The sequence below is a fragment of the Saccopteryx leptura genome, chromosome 10 (genome assembly GCF_036850995.1).
Source record: "Saccopteryx leptura isolate mSacLep1 chromosome 10, mSacLep1_pri_phased_curated, whole genome shotgun sequence".
In the NCBI taxonomy this organism is placed as follows: domain Eukaryota; kingdom Metazoa; phylum Chordata; class Mammalia; order Chiroptera; family Emballonuridae; genus Saccopteryx; species Saccopteryx leptura.
The window spans coordinates 62,070,074-62,097,509 of NC_089512.1; the positions used below are offsets into that span (position 1 = coordinate 62,070,074).

At 38.0% G+C, this 27,436-nt stretch overlaps 1 protein-coding gene across 2 annotated transcripts in view; it reads left to right on the forward strand.

Moving 5' to 3' along the window:
* Window positions 1-27: 27 nt before the first annotated feature.
* APPL1 (adaptor protein, phosphotyrosine interacting with PH domain and leucine zipper 1) overlaps window positions 28-27,436 on the forward strand; it is a 35,494-nt gene continuing 8,085 nt past the window's right edge. For both annotated transcript variants that reach the window (XM_066351713.1, XM_066351714.1), the window contains exons 1-15: window positions 28-219; window positions 7,552-7,650; window positions 9,701-9,760; window positions 10,838-10,909; window positions 13,394-13,481; window positions 15,104-15,145; window positions 15,674-15,732; window positions 16,585-16,731; window positions 17,588-17,670; window positions 18,408-18,566; window positions 20,398-20,586; window positions 22,256-22,298; window positions 23,552-23,608; window positions 26,711-26,802; window positions 27,201-27,383. In XM_066351713.1, coding sequence (XP_066207810.1) covers window positions 166-219; window positions 7,552-7,650; window positions 9,701-9,760; window positions 10,838-10,909; window positions 13,394-13,481; window positions 15,104-15,145; window positions 15,674-15,732; window positions 16,585-16,731; window positions 17,588-17,670; window positions 18,408-18,566; window positions 20,398-20,586; window positions 22,256-22,298; window positions 23,552-23,608; window positions 26,711-26,802; window positions 27,201-27,383 — 1,427 coding nt within the window. In that variant the 5' untranslated portion in view covers window positions 28-165. The remainder of the gene's footprint in view (window positions 220-7,551; window positions 7,651-9,700; window positions 9,761-10,837; window positions 10,910-13,393; window positions 13,482-15,103; window positions 15,146-15,673; window positions 15,733-16,584; window positions 16,732-17,587; window positions 17,671-18,407; window positions 18,567-20,397; window positions 20,587-22,255; window positions 22,299-23,551; window positions 23,609-26,710; window positions 26,803-27,200; window positions 27,384-27,436) is intronic.

The following is a 27,436-nucleotide window of genomic DNA, read 5'->3' on the forward strand; positions in this document are numbered from 1 at the left end:
GGGATTTCCCTCTTGACGGCCTGGCTCCTGGCGAGCGCGGCGCGGGTGGGGACAGCGGCCGATCTTGCGTGAGAGGGTGGGTCGGGGTCAGCTGCTGTGGGTGGGTCGGCGTGGGAAGCTGTGGGTGGCCGCCGCGTCTCCTGCCGCTGCCTTCCCTCCGCCACGATGCCCGGGATCGACAAGCTGCCCATCGAGGAGACGCTGGAGGACAGCCCGCAGGTGAGGCGCGGGCGGCGGCGGACGGCGGCGGGCGGCGAGGGAAGGAGCGGGGCGGGCCGACCCCGGGCCTGACGTCGCCGCGGCCGCAGGTGCCCGCCCTGGCCCAGGTGGGCGCCGCCGCCCTGTGCCCCCACCCGTGGCAGGCCGCGCCCAAAGCCACCAAGGCCCGGCCGCCCGCCCGCGGCCCGCGTGGGCCTGCGCCGCTAGGCCAGGAGCCGCTTGCTGGGTCTGGGATGTCGGCGGTCGCCTGTCGCTCGTGGGCCCGGCGGTCACGTAGGCGCGCGGGCCTTCTTTTTATTTGACGAATGGTGTTTTTTTCTGGCTGTGATGTAAGGTGATAGATCCCGATACTGGAATTGTCTCCCCGAAAACCTCTTAAGAGAAAATCAGGAGAAAGAACCCTGTAGACTTATTTGATGATTTCTGAGCAAGCTAGGAAAGGAGGTGGATAGTTTTTCTCCAGGAGATGCTGAAAGGCTGTTCATTTGCCCATGGAGAGAGCCATCGGTGAAGCCCGTCTTGGTCCCGGAGCCTTCCCGCCCTGTGTGTCCAGGGCCGTGGCCGTGACTGTAGCCGCTGTCACTCGAGCTGTGTACAGCGTGTGATGGACGGCGCCTTCGCGACTCCACGACTGCTGTGCGGCTCCTTGCAGACTTGGCCCTAATAAACTCATCAAAATAAAAGCCCTGTGTCTGTGTTTTGCGCGTTGGCGATGACGATGTGATCGCTGTAGTTTAAGACAATCTAGGAAAACAACCATTTGTTATATTTTTAGCACTGAAGAATGGAACCAGCTATATTACAAACATGTTGGTGGGGGCTGTAACGTACATAGAGAAACTTCATCCTTAAGTGTGTCTTACTCAATAACTTAAGCTATTTAAAACCAAGTTGATGGTTGATTACCACTTAGAATGAAGAAAGTAGAACTACATACAGTTGCGTGTATTTCATGTGCTCTGGCAGTTTAATATGGCCCCAAAAGAACAGGAGGAAGGGGTGAGATCCCCCTTTCCTGGGTGGCACAGCTGCCATGGATTTCGTTCCAACATTAATTGCCAAGTTGAGATTGGGCTCTGATTGTGGAATTGATTTGTTTTTTCATGCTGAAAGCTATCTTCACAGGCCAGTTGCCTGCTGGTAATGTACTCTTATCAGTCTACACTGACACAAAGAGAAACCCACATTTTGGCTTGACTGCTAGAATAGCCAGCTCAGTTTCTTTATTTCTGTTAAGTTATAAGCTACATTTGTTTTAGACATTTTGCAAAAAGTGTGTGGAATGTACTGGTCAGGTGCACTTTGTCTTTTTACTTTTTTATTGAACTTTTCACACAATTAGTTTACAACCTGAGCGTTAGTTTTTGTTTTCTTTTTACAAGAATGTGCTATATTAGTAATCAGTTTTATAGTAATATATAATGAAATAGCCACATTGATATTTCAATTTCTAGAAGTAATTATTTTTAACTAGAGAACATTTATTTGGGAGAATTAATTGGAGACAATTGGGATTTGGAAAGGGAAGACACTTGGAAGTAATTCTTAGGACAAGCCTGTGGCCGAATGGGAAGCCTTGGATCTGGGATTCAGGATGTAAGCATTTTAACTTTCACTGCCACTTAGTCCTTCTGCTTTAGGGCAAGTCACTCAACTTCTGTGAACCAAAGCTGTTATAGATAAGAAATGTTTTTATTTTTGTATCTGGTTATAAAAATTATATTAACTTCAGAAATATTGGAAGTACAGGGGAAAAAAGCAGTACCTTCCATGTACCCAATAGAGAACCTTGTTAACAGTTTGCTTTTTTCTAATTTTTTTCTCTTACACATTTTAATGTAATTGTATTATATTACACATACCATTTTTATTTGGCTTTAACATTATATTTAACATTATAGCTTAAGTGTTTTCACATATTGTTACATTCTGAATAAAAGAATTTAAAGATTGCATGTTTCTTTAACTCATTTAACAGTTGTCCTATTGGACCGTTAGAGGTTTTCCCCCCTCAAATTTTGTTTTATACAGGGCTGAGATTCATGCTTTTGTTCATAAATTCATAATTTTTGTCCTCATTTGGACTGTTTATTTTAGATAGAGTTCAAAAAGTCAAGTAACAAACAGTATGGGAACTTTTAAAGCTTCTGATATAAGTTTTTATTAGATCATTTTATCTTAATCTTTTTAAATAGCCTGCCAGTTGCCATGTAAAAATGTTAGAGCCAAGGAGTCATGGAAAGACTATCCTGAATTACAGTTATTCTTTTTTTAGTTTTGATTTCTAGTAACTATTAGGGAGGAATTTGCAAGTTCAAATCAAGCAGATCAAACATAAACCTTTTAAAATTATCTTTCCCAAACCACACCATTCTGCAAAATATCATCTATTGTGGGAAAAATATTTAAAATAATATATTTTTTAATTTATTGATTTTTTGAGGGAGAGGGAAAAGAGAGAGAGAAGCATTTAGTTGATGCTTCTCGCACACACCTTGACTGGGGTGGGATGGTGGGGGTGGGCTCAAGCCAAGCCAGTGACTCCTTGCTAAAGCTAGCAACCACTGGGCTCAAGCCAGTGACCTTGGGATCATGTTGATGATCCCATGCTCAAGACAGCGACTCCATGGTCCAGCCAGTGACCTCAGAGTTTTGAATTGGGAAATTCAGCATTCATGTACCACCACCACTTGGATGAGGCAAAAAAAATCTTAAGATTACACTAGGTGTCTTGCCTGTGCTTATATATTGTTTTGGAAATCAGAAACAAAATGAAACTTTAGTAAGAATAGATATGATCTTTAAAAAATAATTGATTTTCAGAAAAAAACAAGAACTGCATGACTCCATACATTGGTGAGACCTAAAAACGAGACTAAGAGATATGGACAAGAGTGTGGTGGTTGGGGGGGGGGAGGGAAGAAGGGAGAGGGGGAGGGGCACAAAGAAAACTAGATAGAAGGTGACAGGACAATCTGACTGGGTGATGGGTATGCAACATAATTGAATGACAAGATAACCTGGACATGTTTTCTTTGAATATATGTACCCTGATTTATTGATGTCACCCCATTAAAATTAATAAAAATTTAAAAATAATTGATTTTATATGTAGATAAATATCAACAATTATTCATCCATGCTAGAACTATGAAGACAAACTCCAATCCCAAATGGAGGCTTCTTTCTTTGGCATAATATGAACTACTCATAGAGCATAACACATACTTTATTTTTTTTTCACATCTGTTATTGAGGTGTCCCTTACAGCTGATAATGTTTTCCTTATAATTGCCTGCAAATGTACACACTTGGTTGATTCTCTTAGTGGCTAACTGGCCAAGTGCAACTTCTCAATGTTCAAACAACAAGTCAATTTAACAACAACTTGAAGCATTATCAGTCCTGTTTGTTGTTTGAGAATATTCCTTTGACACCTGGCTGGGCAGCTCAGTTGGTTCAGTGGTTTTCAACCTTTTTACACTTGATGACCAGAGAAAGTAGAATTATTTCAGGGACTGCTAAGGCAGAATTCACCATGAGCATAAATATGACCAAGATGAGTGGTGGGATTCAGCTAGTTCACACTGGTTTGACAGAACCTATACCTAATTTTTTGCTAAGTTCGGTGAACTGGTCGTTAAAATGCCACTTGTAATCAGGGTTCTCTCTAAGGTGGGTGCCTGGACAGCTGCCCAAAGTGGAAATCACAAATTTACATTCCTTATTCTTTTAGCATTCATCTGTGCAACAGCATATTCTAAGCGCCTGTAGTAATGTTCATTTCGTCCATAGGTGAAAAGAATTGCAAGTAAGGACGCCAATCAAGAAGCAATATGGAAATATCTTAGTTTTATTGTTTTTTGTCGGGTATTTAATATTTTTTATTAATATTTTAAAACTCTTATAATTTAGTTTTGTGTATCTTTTTAATTGTTTTTATTTAAGTATTAAATGCATGAAATAAACCCTGGCCAGCTAGCTCAGCGGTAGAGCATCAGCCCAGCGTGTAGAAGTCCTGGGTTTAATTCCTGGTCAGGGCACACAGGAGAAATGCCCATCTGCTTCTCTACCCTTCCCCCTCTACTTTCTCTTTATCTCTTCTGCAGCCAAGGCTCAATTGGAGCAAAGTTGGCCCGGGCACTGAAGATGGCTCCATGGCCTCCACCTCAGGTGCTAGAATGGCTCTGTTTGCAATGGAGCAATGGCCTGTATGGGCAGAGCATCGCCCTCTAGTGGGCATGCCAAGTGGATACTGGTTAGGTGCCTATGGGAGTCTGTTTCTCTGCCTCCCCACTTCTCACTTCAGAAAAAATACAATAAATAAATAAATGCATGAAATAATAAACTACCTTTCAGTATATCTTTTTTTGGTATTTACAATGGTCATTAGGGCAGAGAACTGATTGTTAAATCATTTGAATCCCACCACTGACCAAGATCATTTGATCTATAATGTTCATACAACATTAGGGTGGTTAACTCTTGTGAACCAGCTGGGAATTTTTGGCAGACTGGTCGAGGACTGGACCAGTGGTTGAAAAACACTGGGTTAGAGCATTGTCCTGATACACCAACATTGTGGGTTCAACCTTCTGTCAGGGCATATACAAGAATCAACCAATGAATGCATAAATAAGTGGAACAACAAACCCAAGATTCTCTCTCTCCCCTTCTCCCTTCCTTTCTCTCTCAAATAAGTCAATAAAAAAATATTCCTTTGATAGCTGGTGAGATAACACAAATGCCACTGTCAAAATTGCTGAATTAGATATCCTGTGGCAATGGTTTGTGAGAAAATACTATTGAAGACAAAATTGGAGCCCTGGCTGTGGTAGAGCATCACAGCCTGGCGTGTGGGAGTCCTGGGTTCGATTCCAAGCCAGGGCATGCAGGAGAAGTGCCCATCTGCTTCTCTATCCTTACTCCTCTCCTTTTTATCTCTCTCTTCCCCTCCAGCAGCCAAGGCTCCATTGGAGCAAAGTTGGCCCAGGTGCTGAGGATGGCTGCGTGGCCTCTGCTTCAGGCACTAGAATGGCTCTGGATGCAATGAAGCAACGTCCTAGATGGGCAGAGCAGTAGGCTTTATTTCCTAGTAGTCTTGTTGGGTGGATCCCAGCTGGGCTTTTGAGGGAGTCTGTCTGCCCCCCACTTCTCACTTCAGAAAAATAAAAGAGATTAAAAAAAAAAGGTGGAGCCCTTCTAAGAAATATTTCTTACCTAATGGAACAGAATAATATTGGGTGAGAAAACATGGATATTGATAACTGTCAAAAGTGACAAGAGCCTGGCCAGGCGGTGGCGCAGTGGATAGAACATTGGACTGGGATGCGGAGGACCTAGGTTTGAAACCCTGAGGGCGCTGGCTTGAGTGTGGGCTCATCTGGTTTGAGCAAGGCTCACCAGCTTGAGCCCAAGGTTGCTGGCTTGAGCAAGGGGTCACTCAGTCTGCTGTAGCCCCTCGGTCAAGGCACATACGAGAAAGCAATCAATGAACAACTAAGGAACCGCAATGAAGAATTGATTCTTCTCATCTCTCTCCCTTCCTGTCTGTCCCTCTCTCTGTCTCTCTCTGTCTCTGTCAAACACACAAAAAAGTGGCAAGAGTTGAACTCTGAAGAATTTTAGGATTATATTAAATTTATGATGCTTATGTTTTCCTTTTTATGCTTATATGGGTGTTACGTATAAAATTACATCTAAAGGTCTGTTTTAATTTAAAAATTTCAAAACATAAGAAAACTTTAAATCACAGCATAAGTGCCGGTACTATTTTGTTTGTTTTAGTAGTATATAAAAATGATACAGCCCACAATGGATGCCATTGTAGATTCAATGAAATGGAATTGATTGTATTTTAGCTGCTAATTTTAAACAATCATACAGTGTTGAACTTGGTATTTTAGTCTTAAACAGGGAACCTGTTTTACACTGTTTGGGCTACAATGATCTTTTAAATTTAGTTTCACTACATGTTTTTGCATAAATGTAATCCTTGAATTAGAATGATAATTTTGGAGAAAAAAACTAAGTGGCAGATTTTTCTTAAAAATGGCATAGCCAGCCCTGGCTGGGTACTCAGTTGGTTAGAGCATCGTTCCGATATGGCAAGGTTGTGGGTTTGATCCTTAGTCAGGGTACATGTAAGAATCAACCAGTGAATCAACCAATGAATGCATAAATAAGTGGAACAACAAATAGATGATTTCTCTCTTTCTCTCTCTAAAATCAATTTTAAAAAATCGACATGGCCAAATAAGATTTCTTGATGCTTTTTAAATCTTAAAATAGCATTTTGAGAGGTGAGAATGGGGGCATAGAGCTAAAAAATAAGATTCTGTCAAATCTAAATCTCAGGCATGGGGCAGTAGAGGACTGAGAACGTGTACTAGGTATTCTGGCATAATGATTTTGTGCTTTTTAAACAATATTCAAATAGCTTCCTCTTCTGAAATAGGAAGTTAAATAAGTTGGTTTTTTAAAATCAGCTTTTAAGGTTGAGGCATTAATTAACTATTTGTGGAATAAAAATACAAGGTCATCTTTTAGATTTTAAGCTGCTGTTATGGCAGTAGTTTTGGGAATTTTAATTCTTCCCTGCCTTTGAGATATGAAAAGGTGAACATACTTTGCCTTGATATACTGAGTTTCCTTGTCTCTGAACCTTTTTATTAACAGTCTTAACATTTACCTACACGTTTTTTCCCCTTAAAATGATATTTATATGCTTATTGAAAAATACTGCCTAACACTATAGAAATGTATAAAGAAGAAGAAAAATAATAACCCTAAATTTTGTACTCAGAAAAACATAGTTAATATTTTATAGGCCATGTTGGAGAAGGGCACTATGGTATTTTTGGATTAGGATGGGGAGGGGTTTGACACTCTTAGAAGATACAGTGGAGAAAAAGAAATAATCATACTAAGTTATCCTGAAATAAGATTTAATACACACACACCACACACACACACACACACACACACACACACACACACACACATACACACACGGAATACTATCATTTTGGCCTGGAATATTTCTGTTGATTTGTTCTTAGTTTAATTACAGACTTTTTATTTCATAAAAATATATCTTTGTTGTTCCTTCTAAAGTTTATGTGATGTATTTGGAAAATCCCTCTCTTTAATGAAGTGAAATTGAGGAACAAAAAATCCTGACATCTTAGCATTACTATCAAAATAGAGAAAACATGAAAACTCAGAATAATTAGAGTTCTAATATTCTAGGATTTTTCTTTCCTTTAGAAAAAAAATTCCATATGACTTATATGATGGTTGACATAAACTTACTGCTTTTATTTTATACAGACAAGGTCTTTACTGGGTGTATTTGAAGAAGATGCTACAGCTATTTCCAACTACATGAACCAATTGTATCAAGCCATGCATCGGATTTATGATGCTCAGGTAAAAAGCTAAAAGCTGACTCAACGCTTTTAACAAACTATTGAAATGATCCCAGAAAGTATAGTCTTTTAATGCTTTTAAAAAATGAATCTTTAAGCCCATGAGGAGAGAGAGAGTGTCAGTCTTGTTTCCCAGTGCCTAGCCTTTACCCAGGCTCATAGTAATATACTTGTTGAAAGGATGAATGAACATTAAGTATTTTGTATTAGAGGACTCACATTTCAATTACTAATGTAAAACCATATAGTACTATAAAACTAATGTATAGTTTGCAGTACTATAAAAATTTGTAGTAATACAAGAGTTAGGAAGATTGAAGCATCTACCCCTCCTCCCCAAACCCAGTAAGGGCTTTCTTATTGAAACTTCCTGATAGCGACCTTTGCCTAAGATTTCACTGAAAACCCCATATTGTCAGCCTTATTTTCCCTAATCATGCTTTTAACATTATGGAATATGTCTTCCCCTTTTTTGAGTGGAGGATTTGAAAGTAGTTTGCCTCTATCTAGTGAATAGAGGTAATAAAAATTATATGTAGCTTTGGGGCACAGGAAATAAATTTAAGAAAATAGTAATGACTAGATATTCTTATTGAATGGGGATAAGAGTTGAGGCTTAGTTTATGAAACTTAATTATAAGCCTTAACAACAACCTGGGTTCTATAATAACCTTTCTTTGGGATTAAGTATACTGACTTTTTTCCCTTCTAATTTTCTCTCCTTTCTGGACTCACATTTTTATTATGTACTTAAAAGTTGTTGTGGTAGTGTTTTTTTTTCTTTCCCTGATTGGTCTCCACCAATCAGGGGAAGGAAAAAAGTTTGATGTTGACCACAGATTGGTATGTAAAAGAAATGTTATTTTTGTCATTATATTCATCACTAAAAAAAAAAAAACCTTTTAAATTAAAAGTGTATTTACTTGCTATGGCTCTGTAGCTATAGTTTATATTTTATGACTAGGTTGGCCACATTTTAGTTGTATGTTATTAAGCTTATCATGGTCTAGTATGAGCATCCAGAGAGAAGGAGAATCAGTTGTCAATGTAGAATCTCTTAAGATGTTGTTAAGATATGTACAGTTTACTTCTGGCTTTAAAGCTTTAAAAATATTTGCCTGACTTGTGGGTGGTACAGAGGATAGAGCTTCGACCTGGGACGCTGAGGTCCAAGGTTCAAAACCCCGAGATTGCTGGCTTGAGTGCAGGCTCACTAGCTTGAGTGTGGGGTCACTGGCTTGAGCAAGTGGTTATTGACTTGGCTGGAGCCCCCCAGTCAAGACAGGTATGAGAAGCAATTAGTGAACAACTAAAGTGCCACAACTGTGAGTTGATGCTTCTCTTCTTGTCTCTCTCCCTTCCTGTCCCAAAAAAAAAAAAAAAAAAGCTTTAAAAATATTTAATTTAATGCTTGTTTTTTTATTAATTAAAAACGTGCATAAGAGCGTCGGCCTAGCGTGCGGAGGACCTGGGTTCGATTCCCGGCCAGGGCACACAGGAGAAGCGCCCATCTGCTTCTCCACCCCTCCGCCCGCCTTCCTCTCTGTCTCTCTCTTCCCCTCCTGCAGCCAAGGCTCCATTGGAGCAAAGATGGCCCGGGCGCTGGGGATGGCTCTGTGGCCTCTGCCCCAGGCGCTAGAGTGGCTCTGGTCGCAACATGGCGACGCCCAGGATGGGCAGAGCATCATCCCCTGGTGGGCAGAGCGTCTCCCCCTGGTGGGCGTGCCGGGTGGATCCCGGTCGGGCGCATGTGGGAGTCTGTCTGACTGTCTCTCCCTGTTTCCAGCTTCAGAAAAATGCAAAAAAAAAAACAACAAAAAAAAAACGTGCATACACCAGAAACCCTGCTGAATTCCCTGATGGTGTGTATTTCAAGGTTTGCGTTTCCCTTTAAAGTGCTTTAATGATAGTTCCCTTTCCAGTGGTTTAGTGAGGAGTTTAGAGAACATGTACAGTGTTTATGTTCAGTGATAAATAAAACTGGCGTAGTTATCTTCAACATTTTTCTTTCTAGTAATTTTGTGTTAATTTGAATTAATCTTTTTTTATAGAATGAATTAAGTGCAGCAACACACCTGACTTCAAAACTTTTAAAAGAATATGAAAAACAGGTACTGTATATGAAAGTTTTAAAAGCATAATTTAAAATATGCAGTGTTACAGTATCTGTGTTGTTAAGTAGACTTTCTCATCAAGAATCCTAAGTGGCCTGACCTGTGGTGGTGCAGTGGATAAAGTGTTGACCTGGAACACTGAGGTCACCGGTTCGAAACCCTGGGCTTGCCTGGTTAAGGCACATATGGGAGTTGGTGCTTCCTGCTCCTCCTCTCTCTCTCTCTCCTGTTTCTCTAAAAATGAGTAAATAATTTAATTAAAAAAAAAGAATCCTAAGTGGCCTTGACCAGTTGGCTCAGTGGATAGAGCATTGGCCCAGCGTGTGGGAGTTCTGGGTTTGATTTCTGGTCAGGGCATACAGGAGAAGTGACCGCCTGTTTTTCTTTCCCTCTCCCCTTCTCTCTTTCTTCCCCTCTTGCAGCCAGAGGCTCGATTGATTTGAGCTTTGGCCCCAGGTGCTGAGAATAACTTGATTGGTCTGAGTGTCTGCCTCAGGTGCTAAGGATAGCTCTGTTGATTCTAGCATTGGCCTCAGACTGGGGTTGCTGGGTAGATCCTGGTTGGGGTGTATGCGGGAGTCTGTCTGTCTATCTCTTTATCTCCTCTCTTCACTGAAAAATAAAGAATTAAAAAAAGGATCCTAACCTCTTTTGAATTCACAGAAATTAATTTGGATATGCCATTGGAATTTTGTTATAGCGCTTATAGCTAATTTTAATGATTTAATCTTAGATATAGAGGCTACCTAATTTACCTCTCTTCTTTTTATAAATGAAGAAACTGAGGCTTGCTTAAGTTACACAACTGGTTAGTGGAGGAATTGGAGCTAAACTCAAAATCTTGGAATTTCTAGTATGTTGTGCATTCCTATTTACCATGTTAATTGGTTGCTTAGCAACATTTTAAGTAGTATTTGCTAATTATATAAATTATTTTGTTAAAATTATATTTTTAGAGTTTACTTCAAAATTTTAGAAGTTTTTTGAAGTTATTTAACAATTTAAATTTTAATGTATTTCACAAAAGATACACCACATTGGTCCTTTACCTCATCTCTGCTTCTCACCTTTCAGCGTTTTCCATTGGGGGGTGATGATGAAGTTATGAGCTCTACTTTGCAACAGTTTTCAAAAGTTATAGATGAGGTAAGTACTTATTTTATCTTGCTTGAATTAGTGGTCTTATAATTAAGTTACTCATATTGTTTAGCTTTTTGGTGTTTTTTTTTGTATTTTTCCGAAGTGAGAAGTGGAGGGCGGCAGACAAACAGACCATGCGCCTGACCGGGATCCACCCGGCATGCCCACCAGGGGGCGGTGCTCAGCCCCTCTGGGGTGTCACTCCGCTGCAATCGGAGCCATTCTAGCACCTGAGGTAGAGCCCAGGAAGCCGTCCGTCCTCAGCACTCGGGCTTACTTTGCTCCCATGGAGCCTTGGCTGCGGGAGGGGAAAAGAAAGATAGAGAGAAAGGAGAGGGGGAAGGGTGGAGAAGCAGATGGTGCTTCTCCTGTGTGCCCTGGCTGGGAATCGAACCTGGGACTTCCACACGCTGGGCTGACACTCTACTGCTGAGCCAGCTGGCCAGGGCCTTGTTTAGATTTTATTGGGAACTTTTATTATGATTATATGAGGAAGTCTCTATTAATTGAAAGATTGCTATTTAAGAAGAACCTTATTTCCACATTAGTGGCTGTCTTATAAAAACAATACTTTGTCTGATTTTTAAAAAATTGTTTTCAAGGAGTAAACATATAGATATGTTCTCCCAGTCCATGTAACAGTCTTTCATTGGCTTATTTGATGTATGCAGGCTAAGAGTTAAACTGAGCTATACCTAGGCTCTTTACGGTTTCTCTTTTTTTGCCATTGGACATTTTACCATTTAGTTCATTAATCCTTCCATTCCAAATAGCCGGTATCAATTCTTAATTTCTCTAACTAAGCTCAGGACAACTCACTAAATAAACCCCTGGAAGTTAGGAGGAAGAAAGGTGGTGAGAAATGTCCATACCTATTCTTTACTAGAGCAGTGAAAGCTCCCATACACCATTAGATAGTTCTATTTTTTTCTAGTATCTTAACTGGGAAAGTAATTTTTTTGAAATATTTTAATAATTTATTATAGCAAAATATTGTCCCAAAGGATCAATATAAAGAATATTTATAGGAAATAAAATTTTTTAAATTGTGTATATACATAATATAAAATTTACCACTGGTGACATTTAGTATATTCACAGTGTTGTGCATCCATCAGCTCTAATGTTCCAGAACACTTTTGTCATTCCAAAGGAAACCCTGTGTTCATGAAGCAGTCACTTTCTCTTTTTCCCTCCCCTTGCCTCCTGGCAACCATACATTTGCCTTATGTCTGTATGGATTTGCCTATTTTGAATATTCCTTATAATTTATGGATGTTGGTGTCTGTCTTCTTTCACTTAGCCAAATGTTTTCAAGGTTCATCCATGTTGAGTATATTTCATATTTCATTCCTTTTTTTGGCTAAATAAAATTCCATTGTATGAATATACATTTTATTTATCCATTTATCAGTTGATAGACATTTGGGTTGCTTTCCTTCCATCTTTTGGTGGAACTATTTTAATGCAAATAGTATTGCTACGAGCATTCATGTACAAATTTGGGTTGTTTTTTTTTAACCTCCTTTTTCAGTTCTTTTGGGTATATATGCCTGGAATGGGATCTCTGGGTCATATGGTAGTTTTATGTTTAACATTTTGAGGAACCACCAAACTATTTTTCATAGCTTCTGTACAATTTTATATTCCTACTGGTAATGTAGGAGGGTGCCAGTTTCTCCACATTCTCACCAACACTTGTTTTTATCGTGTATCTCATTGAAGTGGTTGTGAAGTGGAATCTGATCATAGTTTTGATGTGCTTTTTCCTGATGGCTGACAATATTGAACATCTTTTTCTGTGCTAATTGGCCATTTGTATATCTTGGATGAAGTGTCTATTCAGACAATTGCCCATTTTTTAATTAGATTGTCTTTTATTACTGAGTTTAAAGGTTTGTTATTCTAGATACAAGTTCCTTATCAGATATGTGATTGGCAAATATTTTCTCCATCTATGGATTGTCTTTACTTTCTTTTTTTTAATTTTTTAATTTTTTTATTCATTTTAGAGAGGAGAGGGAGAGACAGAGAGAGAGAGAGAGGAGAGACAGAGAGAGAGAAGGGGGGAGGAGCTGGAAGCATCAACTCCCATATGTGCCTTGACCAGGCAAGCCCAGGGTTTCGAACAAGCTACCTCAGCATTTCCAGGTCGACGCTTTATCCACTGCGCCACCACAGGTCAGGCTACTTTCTTGATAGTAGCCAATGGTGCACAAAAGTTTTCATTTGATGAAGTTCAATTTATATTTTCTTTTATTGTGTGTGCTTTTGGTGTCATATCTAGGAAATCATTGCCAAATCCAAGGTTATCTATCCTATGTTATCTTCTAAGATGTTACGTGGAATTTTTTGACTGTATATTTTTAGTTATATCACATAAGTTCTAGTGTTCTTTTATTATCAACACATTTTACTAGATTTTGTTTAGTTTACATAATACTGGTTAAATGTTTCTATCATTGGCCTTCTTGGTTTTTCTTTTACTAGCTTAGCTCTTGTCATGCGGTACTTTCAACACAGCTTGCTGATGCCATGATGTTCCCCATTACCCAGTTTAAAGAAAGAGATCTTAAAGGTATTGAAGACAAGTTTGTTTTTACTTTCATTAGCTGTCAGAAGATCTATACCTGTAAAATGCGTGTTACTCTATGCCTTAACCAGTTCTGAATGCACTTCTTGTTCCACTTTTACTTTAATTAGTCACTAAACATTTACAAGAGCTCCTGTTAGACATTAAACTAGTACTGATATAAACAGGATGTCACTTCACTTGAGAAAGCCTAGAAAAGGATATGATAAACAGATAATTGCGATAAACTGCGTCATAATTATGGAACGAGCAAGATGTTGTGAGGGCTCAGAGAAGGGTGTCAGAAAGGCTTCACCAAGGATGTCACATGAGCATTGAACAGTGAGAGGAGTTTTCCAGGAGAAAAGAGTCATTAGTCTATTTGAGGGACTAGAAGCACAAAGGTATGGGTTGTAGAATATGTGGCTTGTTTTGAGAACGACCAGAAATTCAGTGTGGCTACAATGTTGAATATGGCATGGCAGAAGTCACATAGATTAGTTGGGACTAGATTATGCTAAAGGTGTTTGATTTGAGATAATAAGCCAAAGGAAGTCTTTAAGAAGTAGACAGACATAATCCCCTTATTTTAGAGGGTGGAATAGAATGAATTTGATGTCTTTGAGAATGGATTAGGAAGTTGTGAGAGTCCAGTGAGGTATGACCAAGGCCTGAATTGAGACAGTGGCACAGGAGATGGAGATGTGTTTATGCCCCAGAGTGGTAGGAGGCAGGAGTATTGGCACATCTAGCAACCCACGATTTAGTTGTTTGGGGTGTTCCCCCCCCATTTAGCATTATTCAGTGACAATAGAGTTTTATAGAATTGGTTCTGCTTTTTCATAATTTATAATCTTAGAAAATTATACAGATTTATTTATAAGATATGTAAATAGAATAAAATATTAAACTAATAGATATCAGTGCTGGTAAAATATTTAAATTATATTGGAATAAAAACTAATGTATTTTAGAGATGGAGTTAATATTTGTGGTGGTAATCCTCAAGAATAGTCATTCCAAGGTCAAGAAACAGGATCTCTTTTCTCAGTCTAAGGCAGGGGTCTCAAACTCGCAGCCCGCGGGCCGCATGCGGCCCGCCGAACAATTTTGTACTGATTTTTTTTTGTTTTCAACTGCAGTGAGAAAAGTTTGCGTAACAGTTGCCTTTTGTAGACCTAGTGCGGCCCGCCGAATGGCTGTGATCTTGCTCTGCGGCCCACATGCTGAGTTGAGTTTGAGACCCCTGGTCTAAGGAGACTAAATGTCATAATCTTATAAAATGTTTTTTGTTTCTCATTCAGCATTTGAATTTAGTAGAGTCAATATCAAAAGTTAAGTTTGATTCTGGTACTAAGAATATTTGCATATCTTAGAATTTGCATTGGTTTTAAAATTTGTTTTTGTGTCGTATTACTGATTTGCGACAAGTAGATTTTATGAAGGTGTAACTGTTGCTAATGATAGTAAATGTTCCACAGATTAGCTGGAACACATAATAGAATGTTGAATTATGAGACATTATTTGGAGTTTTAACTATAGCTTAAATGGCAGTTACTGTTTTCTAAGCAAAATTGAAGATATTTCATAAATATGCTACACTGAAATTACTCTTGAACTTTTCCAGAAATATTGACATTAAAAGAAGTGTTTCAGATTGCTAGTAATGGTAAGCTCTTAATACTTTACACAATTATTTCTTGTAATGACATGTTCTTTTTTATCAACACAAATCTATGGCCAGATTCTATGCAATAACTGGGAAAACAATGAACCTAATTAAAATTTTAAGTGAATATTATTTAAATCAGTGTTAAGTTGTGCTATAAAAAAATTTAAAAGGAAATTAAATCAAATCTTATGATTTGCTATCTTCATAATACCTAAAGAGGTGATACATTTTTCCTGGCTTGTTTTCCTACCTATTTCAAGTTTTCTTTAATGAGCATTTACTATTTTGTACTAAAAATACTTTTATAAACTTTTAGTGGATTGCAGTTTCCTTTGAATTAAATGTTTTTACCAATTTAATAAGTAGAAACATACTTTATGGGAAATTTGGATAGGGAAACATTTAGCTGGAGTGATCATATGGTAGGGGGCTTTTATCTTGCTTTAGTTGAAAGACCATTTAAAGCATTTATAAGTTTTGCAAAGTCTTGTTTTATTGTTGTTAATAGCCATTTTTGTTTTCCAGATCATGATGCAGCAATTAACAGATATAGCCGATTGTCAAAAAAAAGAGAAAATGACAAGGTCTGATACATACTAACTCCTTTAGTATTGTAGTTAACAACTGTTTCATTAGGTGGTCTAGTTTTTCTTTCTTTCTTTTTTTTTTTTTGTATTTTTCTGACGGGAGAAGCAGGAAGACAGAAAGACAGACTCCTTCATGCGCCCGACCCGGGTCCACACAAGCCCATCTGGGCCGTTGCTTCATTGCAACCAGAGCCATTCTAGCGCCTGAGGCAGAGGCCATAGAGCCATCCTCAATGCCCGGGCCAACTTTGCTCCAGTGGAGCCTTGGCTGCGGGAGGGGAAGAGAGAGACAGAGAGGAAGGAGAGGGGGAGGGGTGGAGAAGCAGATGGGCGCTTCTCCTGTGTGCCCTGGCTGGGAATCGAACCCAGGACTTCTACACGCCAGGCCGATGCTCTACCACTGGGCCAACTGGCCAGGGCCTGGTCTAGTTTTTCTTGTTTAAAAATAGCAACCAGCACTTACTTGGTATGTTTTGCATACTGCCCTTAGTTAGTCTTCTAATTATTTGAAAGCCATTGTGATCAATTTTAATTAAACAATAGTATTCTCTCTTTAAACAAAATAATTTTCTGTTGACAAAATTTTATAAGTAAATATAACTATTCCAAAAATTTAATTGATGCCCAGTATATAACATTGCCTCCTTTTGTTTTGTATTTTGATAACAATACTTTTGTTCTGTTATTTGACCCTGTATGTATACCACAAAATCTGAGATAAAATTGTTATGCATGCATAATTCAGTACAATTCTGTTATGAGGACCTCATGTAGCAGTGGCTGTGAAGAACAGCTAAAAATAACTCAAAATTAAATAAATAATAATATTTTTGATCTTTTCACTTAAAGGTGAAGTATGAAGTAACAGAAGATGTCTACACTTCCAGGAAAAAACAACATCAGACCATGATGCATTATTTTTGTGCATTAAATACTCTTCAGTACAAGAAGAAAATAGCATTGTTAGAGCCTCTACTTGGGTACATGCAAGCTCAGGTGAATACTACACTGTGTTTGGATTATAACTGCCTTAAAAATTTTATATTAAATATAATATTTATGTTAAATATAAGGATATTATATTATAAATTAAGGTTAAAATACAATTTTGTGCCTGTGTTATAAAAAGTCACTTGAAAATGTCATCAGAATGTTATTTTAAGGAACTTAGGGAGAACAATTTTCCGCACAGATGAAGATTTAAAATATTTTATGGTAAATGAAACCTCCTAACTTATATTTAGATCTGGTCCATCACAGCTAAGGACAGGAAACAGAAAACTAAATGGATTGTGCAGTTGAACCTGTCTGGAGCTTCCACTCAGTCTTGCTTTGTATAGATCTACAAGAGAAGTTTGTGTTTGCTTCATGTTGCTTGCATATTTCCTGAGTTAACAAATGTGAAGAAACTCTAAAATGTCCCAAGAGGTGTGCATCAGGAAGGGGGCAAGAAAATTAAATTTGAGTAATATAAAATGAGAAGGCAGCTCCTAAAAATAAGAGTTTAAAAAAATTTGAGTATTTCTTCAGGGATGAGTGTTAATATTGTTTATCCATATAACTTACTTGAAATGTTTTAAAATTTATTTCCCCATTTAAGAAAATTGCTTACCATATGCAGGTATTAATGTATAAAAGGATGTACAGTGAAATTTAAGTTTATCTTCTGCAGTGGCTTCATGCCCAGTACAAGTCATAAACTACAACCTGTGTTCACACTACTAGGGATAATCCTTTGTTTTTTACTTACCCATGTATCTTGGAATTTGTTTATATGGTTCACTTAAAGTATTTTGCTTGTATATGTGGGTGTTTCTGTTCAACCTCCCACTCTCATACCCTCTTCCCTCAGATAAGTTTCTTTAAGATGGGTTCTGAAAATCTCAGTGAACAACTGGAAGAATTCTTAACAAATATTGGAACAAGTGTACAGAAGTAAGTATTTTCTTTCTTGAAATTGAAAATGAAGTTATGTGAATAGTTAACAGCTAAATGTCATCATCTAAAAATATTTGCCATTTAATTTTCTGTGGGACTGGTTTCCCTGCCATGAGAATATTTCTTGCATGGCTCATGGACACTTCTTGTTATTTTTCCCATCTTTTCCACAGAATCTGAACTCTGAATTTCATAACAGTGCCAAATCTGGTGGTATTTTATTGATTCTAAACTAAGTTTTATGTCTGGATATAACAGAAGCATAGTAGTAATTATCCATAAATGAATTATCTTTATAATTATCTGAATTGTGGGGGATAGATGGTATATTACTAAGTAAATCTTGTTTATATACCATGAAAGCTTAAAGAGAGAGAGAAAGCAGTTTTAATCACGTGCACAAGTATGAGCAGTGATGTGGTCAATTTGAGGTATAGAAGGAGATGAAAATGATTGTTGTTTTAAAGGCATAGGATAGAACATATGCAATCCCTCTAAAGTCAGACATTGAATGTGGCTTCATTAGATTTTGAATTTAGTATTGTTTGTAAAATATCTAAGTTTTAAATACAATGTAAAGCTGTTCTATAACATGTTCATATTAACTTTAACCACCCATACCACTGCTGTTCTCTTTAAGAAAGTATATACAAAACAGAGTACAAATAATGCCATTTAGTAAGTAGTGCTTTGTTTGTTTTGGTTGGTAGTAAATAACCTGTTCTCTATGATAGTGTTCGCAGGGAAATGGACAGTGATGTTGAAATCATGCAGCAGACAATAGAGGACCTGGAAGTAGCCAGTGACCCTTTATATGTGCCTGACCCAGACCCTACGAAATTTCCTGTTAATCGAAACCTAACCCGAAAGGCTGGATACCTTAATGCTAGGAAGTAAGAAAACTATTGTTATTTTCATATATTACATATCATTTAAGGTAGTAGCAAGTGAAGATAACATATAATTTCTATTGTCTGCCAAATTGTTTTGATTTTACTAAAGGTTGAATCTTTTTTTTTTTTTTTGTATCCCTCCAAAGCTGGAAACGGGGAGGCAGTCAGACTGACTCCTGCATGCGCCCAACCGGGATTCACCCGGCACGCCCACCAGGGGGCGATGCTCTGCCCATCTGGGGCGTCGCTCTGTCGTGACCAGAGCCACTCCAGCACCTGGGGCAGAGGCCAAGGAGCCATCCTCAGCGCCCGGGCTGTCCTTTGCTCCAGTGGAGCCTTGGCTGCGGGAGGGGAAGAGAGAGACAGAGAGGAAGGAGAGGGGGAGGGGCGGAGAAGCAGATGGGTGCCTCTCCTGTGTGCCCTGGCCGGGAATCGAACCTGGGACTTCCTCACGCCAGGCTGACGCTCTACCACTGAACCAACTGGCCAGGGCCAAGGTTGAATCTTTTTATTAGTGTTTATGTGGACTTTTCGATCTATGGGGTACATGAATAATTTTCAAAAGTAACACTGTTGCATGACTGGGCGGTGGCGCAGTGGATAGAGCATCAGACTGGGATGCAGAAGACCCAGGTTTGAGACCCCGAGGTCGCCAGCTTGAGCACGGACTCATCTGGTTTGAGCACAGCTCACCAGCTTGAACCCAAGGTTGCTGGCTTGAGCAAGGGGTCACTTGCTCTGCTGTAACACCCCCAGTCAAGGCACATATGAGAAAGCAATCAATGAACAACTAAGGTGCCGCAACAAAGAATGGATGTTTCTCATCTCTCTCCCATCCTGTCTGTTCGTATCTATCCCTCTCTCTGTCTATCTCTGTCACACACACACAAAAACACAAAAAAACTGTTTAGATACTTATTGAATAATTGAGAATTATTTTAAAATGTGAAACCAATTTGAGTTTAAATAAATCTAGTGTAATGTGCCTGACTAGGCGGTGGCGCAGTAGATAGAGTGTAGGCCTGGGATGCTGAGAACCCAGGTTCGAAACCTTGAGGTTGACCGCTTGAGCGCGGGCTCATCCGGCTGAGCACAGGCTCATCCGGCTGAGTGCAGGCTCACCCACTTGAGCGTGGGGTGGCTGGCTTGAGCATGGGGTCATAGATATGACTCCATGGTCCCTGGCTTGAGCCCAAAGGTCACTGTTTTGAAGCTCAAGGTCGCTGCCTTGAGCAAGGGGTCACTTGTTCTGCTGGAGCCCTCCAGTCAGGGCACGTATGAGAAAACAATCATTGAACAACTAAGGAGCCACAACGAAGAAAATTGATGCTTCTTATCTCTCTTCCTTCCTGTCTGTCTGTCCCTGTCTCTCTCGCTCTCGCTTAAAAAATAAAAACAAACCTAACATAACATGAAGGTTATTAAATGTTATTTATCATACTTTAAAATATATGTACAGTAATTATACCGTCAAGTCAAATATTATTTTTTACCTGAAGATAGGATAAAGCAAGTTAGCCCTAGGAATAAAATAAATACTTTTGTTTTGAATTTATGCCCTTGACAAGTTGAACTATATCTTATCTCATTAGAACAGCTGCCATTTGATAATTCCCAGCCTCTTTTTGGGAATATATACACACACACTCCCACAAGTGGTCAGCATACATGAGTTTATTTCAGAGACTGAAAAACTGATACTTATCTTTTCTAGGCACCTTGGTGCCTTATTGCAAACTGGTTCTTTGTGATGTACTGTATCTTGTGTCTGGCTTATGATGAGATTTCATGTGTGTTGTTATTAAAGAATGAATGTACTTGCTTCATTTAGTAAAACAGGTTTGGTGTCATCTACCTGGGACAGACAGTTTTACTTCACTCAGGGCGGAAACTTAATGAGTCAGGCCCGCGGGGATGTAGCTGGAGGCCTGGCCATGGACATCGACAACTGCTCAGTGATGGCTGTGGACTGCGAAGACAGGCGGTACTGCTTTCAGATCACCTCTTTTGATGGGAAGAAGTTCGTATTTTTTTCTTGCTATTAATAATTCTGTAATATTTTAAACTACTGAAATGCAGGATAATTTCTTTTCATTCAGATGTTTTATAGATATTTTAGGCTTATTATGTATTAAGATAATTTTATTGTAGAAATGAGTTGAATTTTCCTTTCTGACCTGCTTAAATGATGTCTTAATATTTTAAGGTTATCAAAGTGAGGTCATATGGCAAAGACTGTGATTTCATGTTGAGACTAGTCATTGAAAATCCTACATGGTGTGGGGAACACAGCACTAGTTAGTGGAAATAGCCCCAAACTTGGGATCAGGAAATTCAAATTCTGGACCCACTACTTATTGTGTAGGTATAAACTTCTCTGAGCTCCATTTTTGTACATGTAAAATTGGGGGTGGAGGTCATATCCCAACTTTGTAAATTGTTAATGAAAAATAGTAATTTAACATGTAATGTGCCTAACATGTACTAGATGCTAACAATGTTATTTTTAGATGCTAATTAAATATTTCTCATCAAATTATTTAGCCCATTAATGTTTATATGCCATCTAAAATTTTTCTATTACCTTTGCAATAAGTGAGTATACATAGAACAAATTTTGAATATCAAAAGGAGTATGAAAAAATAGCTGTAATCCCACTAACCAGAGCAGTGATTAGCTTTTTGGTCTGTTGCCTTATAGTTTTTATTTTAATTAGTTTTTAAATAGTTGAAGAAATACTGTATATGTAATTTGTATTTGCATTCACTTATTAAAAACACTTTATAATGGTTACATTATAATCCATTTAAGGATATATACCATAATTTAAAAATTTTCCTAATGATAGATGTTTATTTGCAGATTTTTTCCTACTTAATTAAAATATTGTTTTTTATCTTTACTGTTGTTCACAACAGCCTCAGGTTCTCTGAAAGTCATTTCTCCCCATCTTTATGTACAATAATATGTTATACCTCACTATCTTCAATCAAAATGGTTGTTTAATTTCATATTCCTTCTATAAACATAATGAACACCAATTGCTGTTTATCAGTTATTGTCTAGATGTTGGAAGTTTCTGGATTCATTTATCAAAATTATCAAACTGTTATTAACTTACAAGTACTTACCTTTTTGTATTATCAATTTTTTGCTAATGCTTATTATGGTTTTCCATTTCACATTCCTGGTTTGATTCAAGATTAGTGAAAATTATTTTTTTCTCTAACTCTTAAGACATGCATATCTATAGAAAATAAAATCACTTTTAGTGATTAATACATTGAAAATTTTTATTTGACTATATTCAATGAGAAACAGTCAATAATGAAGTAAAATTGGTGTTTTAGGGTCTGTTATTAATATTTGAAATATGTGTCTCACAAGGAAATGGATTATATTTGTCGCTGTGTGTGCACCTTTTTTATAGGCTAGGCTGTCATCTGAAAACTAGCACCTGTTTCCTTTTGGTAGATTTTAGCATAGATAGCTCAAGTCAAGAGTCTTCCTGATGCTCTGGTGGTTTCCTTCTCCTAAGATACTAGTTGGTTATGTGTTCTGGGTGGATTTATTATTTTTTTTATATTGATTGGTTTTATATGTGCCTTTAAAGATAAAAGGTTTTTTCAAATTGTGTTGAAATTTCTTTAAAAACATTGAGGGTTATTTTTTTTTTTCTTTTTGACAGATCTTCAATTTTACAAGCAGAGAGTAAAAAAGACCATGAAGAGGTAATATTTTATCTAGTTCATTTCTTCAGCAACATCTTAAGATATTTTGCTGATGACAAAAATCTATTAATGTGTTCATTATAGAAAATTGAAATATTCTGGTTAATTAAAAAAATATATTTTAATAAAAGGTTATTGTCCTTAAACAGCATTCTTAAGTTTCACAAAGATTTTATAGTTGTACCTCTGAGGAGAGACCTTAGAGATCATCTCTCTCCTGTCTTTTTAAAGGCTCCGATTCAGAAATGACCTTGTGACTGTTGCTTTCTGGCAGGCTGTTCATATCATGAGGTGACAGTTTAATTTACTTGCTTCTCTCAGCAACCCTCTAAGATAGTGTTTGTTACATTAAGAATATAGTGGCAGCAGGTGTGGCACAGCAGGAAGCAACTAAAGCTTAAAACCTTAGGGAAATGAAAGACAAAAACAAAAGTTTGGGAGTGTCTGTTCTTTCTCACGAGTATTTTATTTCTGGCTCCATTTTTACTTGTAGTACACCAAGTATGGAAGGTAAGTTATGACTAAGAACTGACACTTCAAAACTGTCTTGAGAAATAACCTTAAATGAAATGGTATTACAGGTTGATTTTGAGCCATTTTAGTTGGTATTATAATTGTGTTGGTAAAAGACAAGGTTAACAATTATGTAGCGATCTATTTTTACTTCTCATGAAAAAGAGTAGGTGTTAAAACTTTGGTCTCTGAGGAACACAGGCAAATGTCTGCTCTCTGCCAGGCTTACCAAATAGAATAATAGTTTAGTTTAGTGAGGCTCATTAGGTACTGGTACTCTCAAGAGTGAAACAGAAGATGGGATGTAGAGAGTTTTCTGTGTTAATTTTATATAAACCTGAAAGAAAGGAAGTATGTAAAATATATTCACCAGGAATATATTTAGCTCCTAATTTTTTTGCATTGGTGTTAATGATATCTGAGTGAGTTAATGATAAGTGAGGATTAAAGTGGAAGTGATATAAAAAGACAAATATAGACTACTAAATTGTAATTTAACATGATTGCTATATTTTTTTATTTTCTTGTATGAAATAAATTTGGGGGTTAAAATAATAGATTTAATATTCTGTTATACCCTCAAATATTATACATATATATGCTATATATATAGGAAGGTATTATAAGAAATATGTTACTTCTCCTGAAACATATTTCATTCAAATATTGAACATTCCTGTGGAAGAGAGGCATTATAGAAAAAATGTTAATCATATTTTTCTATTTATTTCCTCTTGCAGTGGATCTGTACAATAAACAACATATCTAAACAAATATATTTAAGTGAAAATCCAGAGGTAATAATTTTATTTTATTATATCTGTATCAAGCAAAATTAAATAACTTTGTGGCTAATACAGCTTTTATAAATTAAGCCATAATTCTCAAGTTCTGTACTTTTTAAATTTGCCCTTGATAGGGTAGCTTTAATGTATCATGTATGTAAATGAGTATCTGGTCTTCCTAGAACCAGCACTGCAAAAGTGGGCAGTTTTTATAAAAAGGTTCGCCATCATGGTCCTAGAACAATAAATTATTTCAAAGATTCTGAAATCAGTCAGTGAACAAATATTTACTGGGCACTGACCTTGTGTTTAGCGCTGTGTTGAGCACCATTGGAGAAGGCAGATAGAGAAAAAAAATAAGCCATGTACTCTAGTCTCCAGGTGCCTATGTGTATGGCAAGGCAAAACTAAAACTTTAACATTTCATACAAAACAGTGGGTAATTGAAAACATAAAAAGTTTAAGGTTTGAGAATGTGAAAATCAATGTGGACTTGCCCCTGGCTGGGTAACTCAGTTGGTTCAAGTGTCATCCCAACATGCCAGAGTTGCAGGTTTAATCTCTGGTCAAGGCACATACAAGAATCAACCAACGAGGGCATGAATAAATGAAACAACAAATCCATGGTTTCTCTTTCTTTCTCTATTCCTCTCTCTCTAAAAATCAATTAAAGATCAATGTGGACTTTAGTTTTTAGAGAAAACTATGGAGATGTTGAAAACCTTAGCTAGGTAGGATTTGTCTGTTTTGAGGAAAAGAGAAGATTTGCAGATAAGAGAACAGAAACAAAAGCACAAATATAGATACGGTATGAATCTAGTAGTATAATTGGATTTGAGGGTTCTTGTTAGAGTATAATAAAGGGAAATATGCATACATACCAATCGCCAGGAGATCTTAAAATGCATTCAGTAGGTCTAGGGTGAGGTGGTCTGAACTCTTAATTTTGTCAATTATACTTTGAGTGTAGCAAGGTATTAAACCAGATTAAACTCAGCAGTGTAGACATAGCCATAGGTGCAGTCCAAACAGACAAGCAGAATCCAGGAGTATAGAGGCTCTGGAAGGAATCAAGTGGGTCCATACTGCAGTGTAGCTGAGAAAAGACTTGGCTTAGGACAGGAGCTGTCTGCTCTGCCAGACTTGGTGGGTCTACCTATGCTATGAACCAAGGCGCCTCCCAGGGCTGGGCGGGGACTAATTTTATTTAAAGCAGAACAAGGCTAATTTGTCTAGAAAGTCCTCACCCTTCTAAGTCTTAAATCATTATACTGTTGGTATAATGGTTGATTAGATGGGAATATCTAGGGACATGTAGGAGTCAGTTATCATAGTTCACGCAGGAAATGAGAGTCTGCACTGAGGAAAGAGAAGAAATAATCATAGAAACAGGTAAAAAGAAATTGACTGGGCTAGTTACAAACAGGACTGATGTAAAGGATGAAGGAGATAAAGATGACTTCCAGGTTTTAAGCCCAAGTGAAGGGAACATTTTGAAAGAATTCTTGTGTGTGTGTGTGTGTGTGTGTGTTTGTGTGTGTGACAGAGACAGGCGGGTGGGGGGCAGACAAGGACAGACAGGCTGAAAGGGAGAGAGATGAGAAGCATCAATTCTTCATTGCGGCACCATAGTTGTTCATTGATTATTTTCTCATATGTGCCTTGACTGGGGGGCTACTGCAGATTGAGTGACCCCTTGCTCAAGCCAGCGACCTTGAATTTCAAGCCAGCAGCCTTTGGGCTCAAACCAGGTGAGCCCATACTCAAGCTGGTGAGTCCATGCTCAAGCCAGTGACCTGGGGGTTTTGAACCTGGGTCCTCCATGTCCCAGTCTGACACTATCCAGTGTGCCACTGCCTGGTCAGACAAGAGTTTGTTTGTTTTTTTTTAATCATGTCTACAAGGTACCACTCTAAACACGTATGATTTGGATGACTAGAAAAAAGTTATATTTTTTTAATTAAAAAAATTTATTTATTGCTTTTAGAGAGAGAGGAAGGGAGAGAGAAAAAGAAACATCGATCTGTTTTTGTATGTACTCTCACCAGAGATTGAACCTGCAACCTTTGTGTATTGGGATAACATTCCAACCAACTGAGCTGTCTGGCCAGAGCTAGCCGGTGTTTTAAATAAAAGAATAAGTTTACCAATATTTCTTATAGAAAGCTTTCTTAGTTTCAGTTTTTGGTCTGAAAATATCCATGATAATTTTATCAATTAATAAACATATACATATTTCTGAGTATAAATGTATTCTGGAAAATAATGAAAACTTCAGCAGCAGAGTTATAAAATATATATATATATATATTTTTTGTATTTTTCTGAAGCTGGAAACGGGGAGAGACAGTCAGACTCTCGCATGCGCCCGACCGGGATCCACCCGGCATGCCCACCAGGGGCAACGCTCTGCCCACCAGGGGGCGATGCTCTGCCTTTACGGGGTCGGGTCGCTCTGCTGCGACCAGAGCCACTCTAGCGCATGGGGCAAAGGCCAAGGAGCCATCCCCAGCGCCTGGGCCATCTTTGCTCCAATGGAGCCTTGGCTGCGGGAGGGGAAGAGAGAGACAGAGAGGAAGGAGGGGGGGGTGGAGAAGCAAATGGGCGCTTCTCCTATGTGCCCTGGCCGGGAATCGAACCCGGGTCCCCCGCATGCCAGGCCGACGCTCTACCGCTGAGCCAACCGGCCAGGGCCTATAAAATATTTTTATATTTTGTGACTATTTCCTACTCCTAAATGTTTTTATTTAGCAAATGTGTTGAATGTCCAGTATGCCAGACCCTGTCCTAGTAATACTAGGTCCTAGTAATACAGACCTTATTCCAAAAAAAATCTCATAGTTAAAAATGGAAAGAAAAAAACAATATTTTCTAATAAATATATTAATAGAAAAAAAATTGATCCCCCATACATTTATAGGAATAGAAAACACATTATAATGCTGCAACATTAATTATGTATCTTAATATTAAGACAAAGAACTGGAACTAATTTAGTGACTTTAATTTATGTTTTATGTGTAACTCAAGAACATTGACAATTCAGAGAGTTCTATTCAAACTTTTGGTTTTCTTGCTTTACTAAAGTTAGTCCTTTTTTAAAAAAAAATATAGGAAATTGCTGCACGAGTAAATCAGTCAGCTCTGGAAGCTGTCACTCCTTCCCCATCTTTCCAGCAGAGGCACGAGAGCCTCCGGCCCTCAGGGTGAGTTAACAGACTTAGGGTGGGTTATTAGAAAACTGTATGGGGTATTAAAAATATTAGTGAACACTTCGATTTTAGCAGTGCTGCTTTGATTAGCATGAAATAATTCCCTAAATAACATAGAAATTATATTTTCAAATTGGTAAATTTACCAGCAAGAGTGCTCAATAAATGATTCCAAATTTCTCTGGTGTTTATCTCTAGATTGAGGTGATTTATCTTTTTAAATTTAATAATTAGAAGTCTATTGTTAAGTAGCTATGATTTGGGATCGTGTCTATTAAAATTTGTTCTGTTCTTGTCACTGACTTACAAAGTCATATTTTCTTTTCTCATAGTTCTAAGTGTTCAATTTTCAAAACTAAATGTAATTCTGTCTTATTTTCTTCTGTGCTTAGACAATCCCGACCATCGACAGCTCGAACTAGCAGTTCGGGATCCTTAGGATCTGAGTCTACAAATTTAGCTGCCCTCTCTCTAGATTCTCTTGTTGCCCCAAACATCCCAATACAGTTTGACATCATTTCTCCCGTGTGTGAAGATCAGCCTGGGCAGGCGAAAGCCTTTGGCCAGGGTGGCAGGTGAGTGATGGCATCATGGGAATATTGTGCTATGGTCTGTAAGGTTTATGATT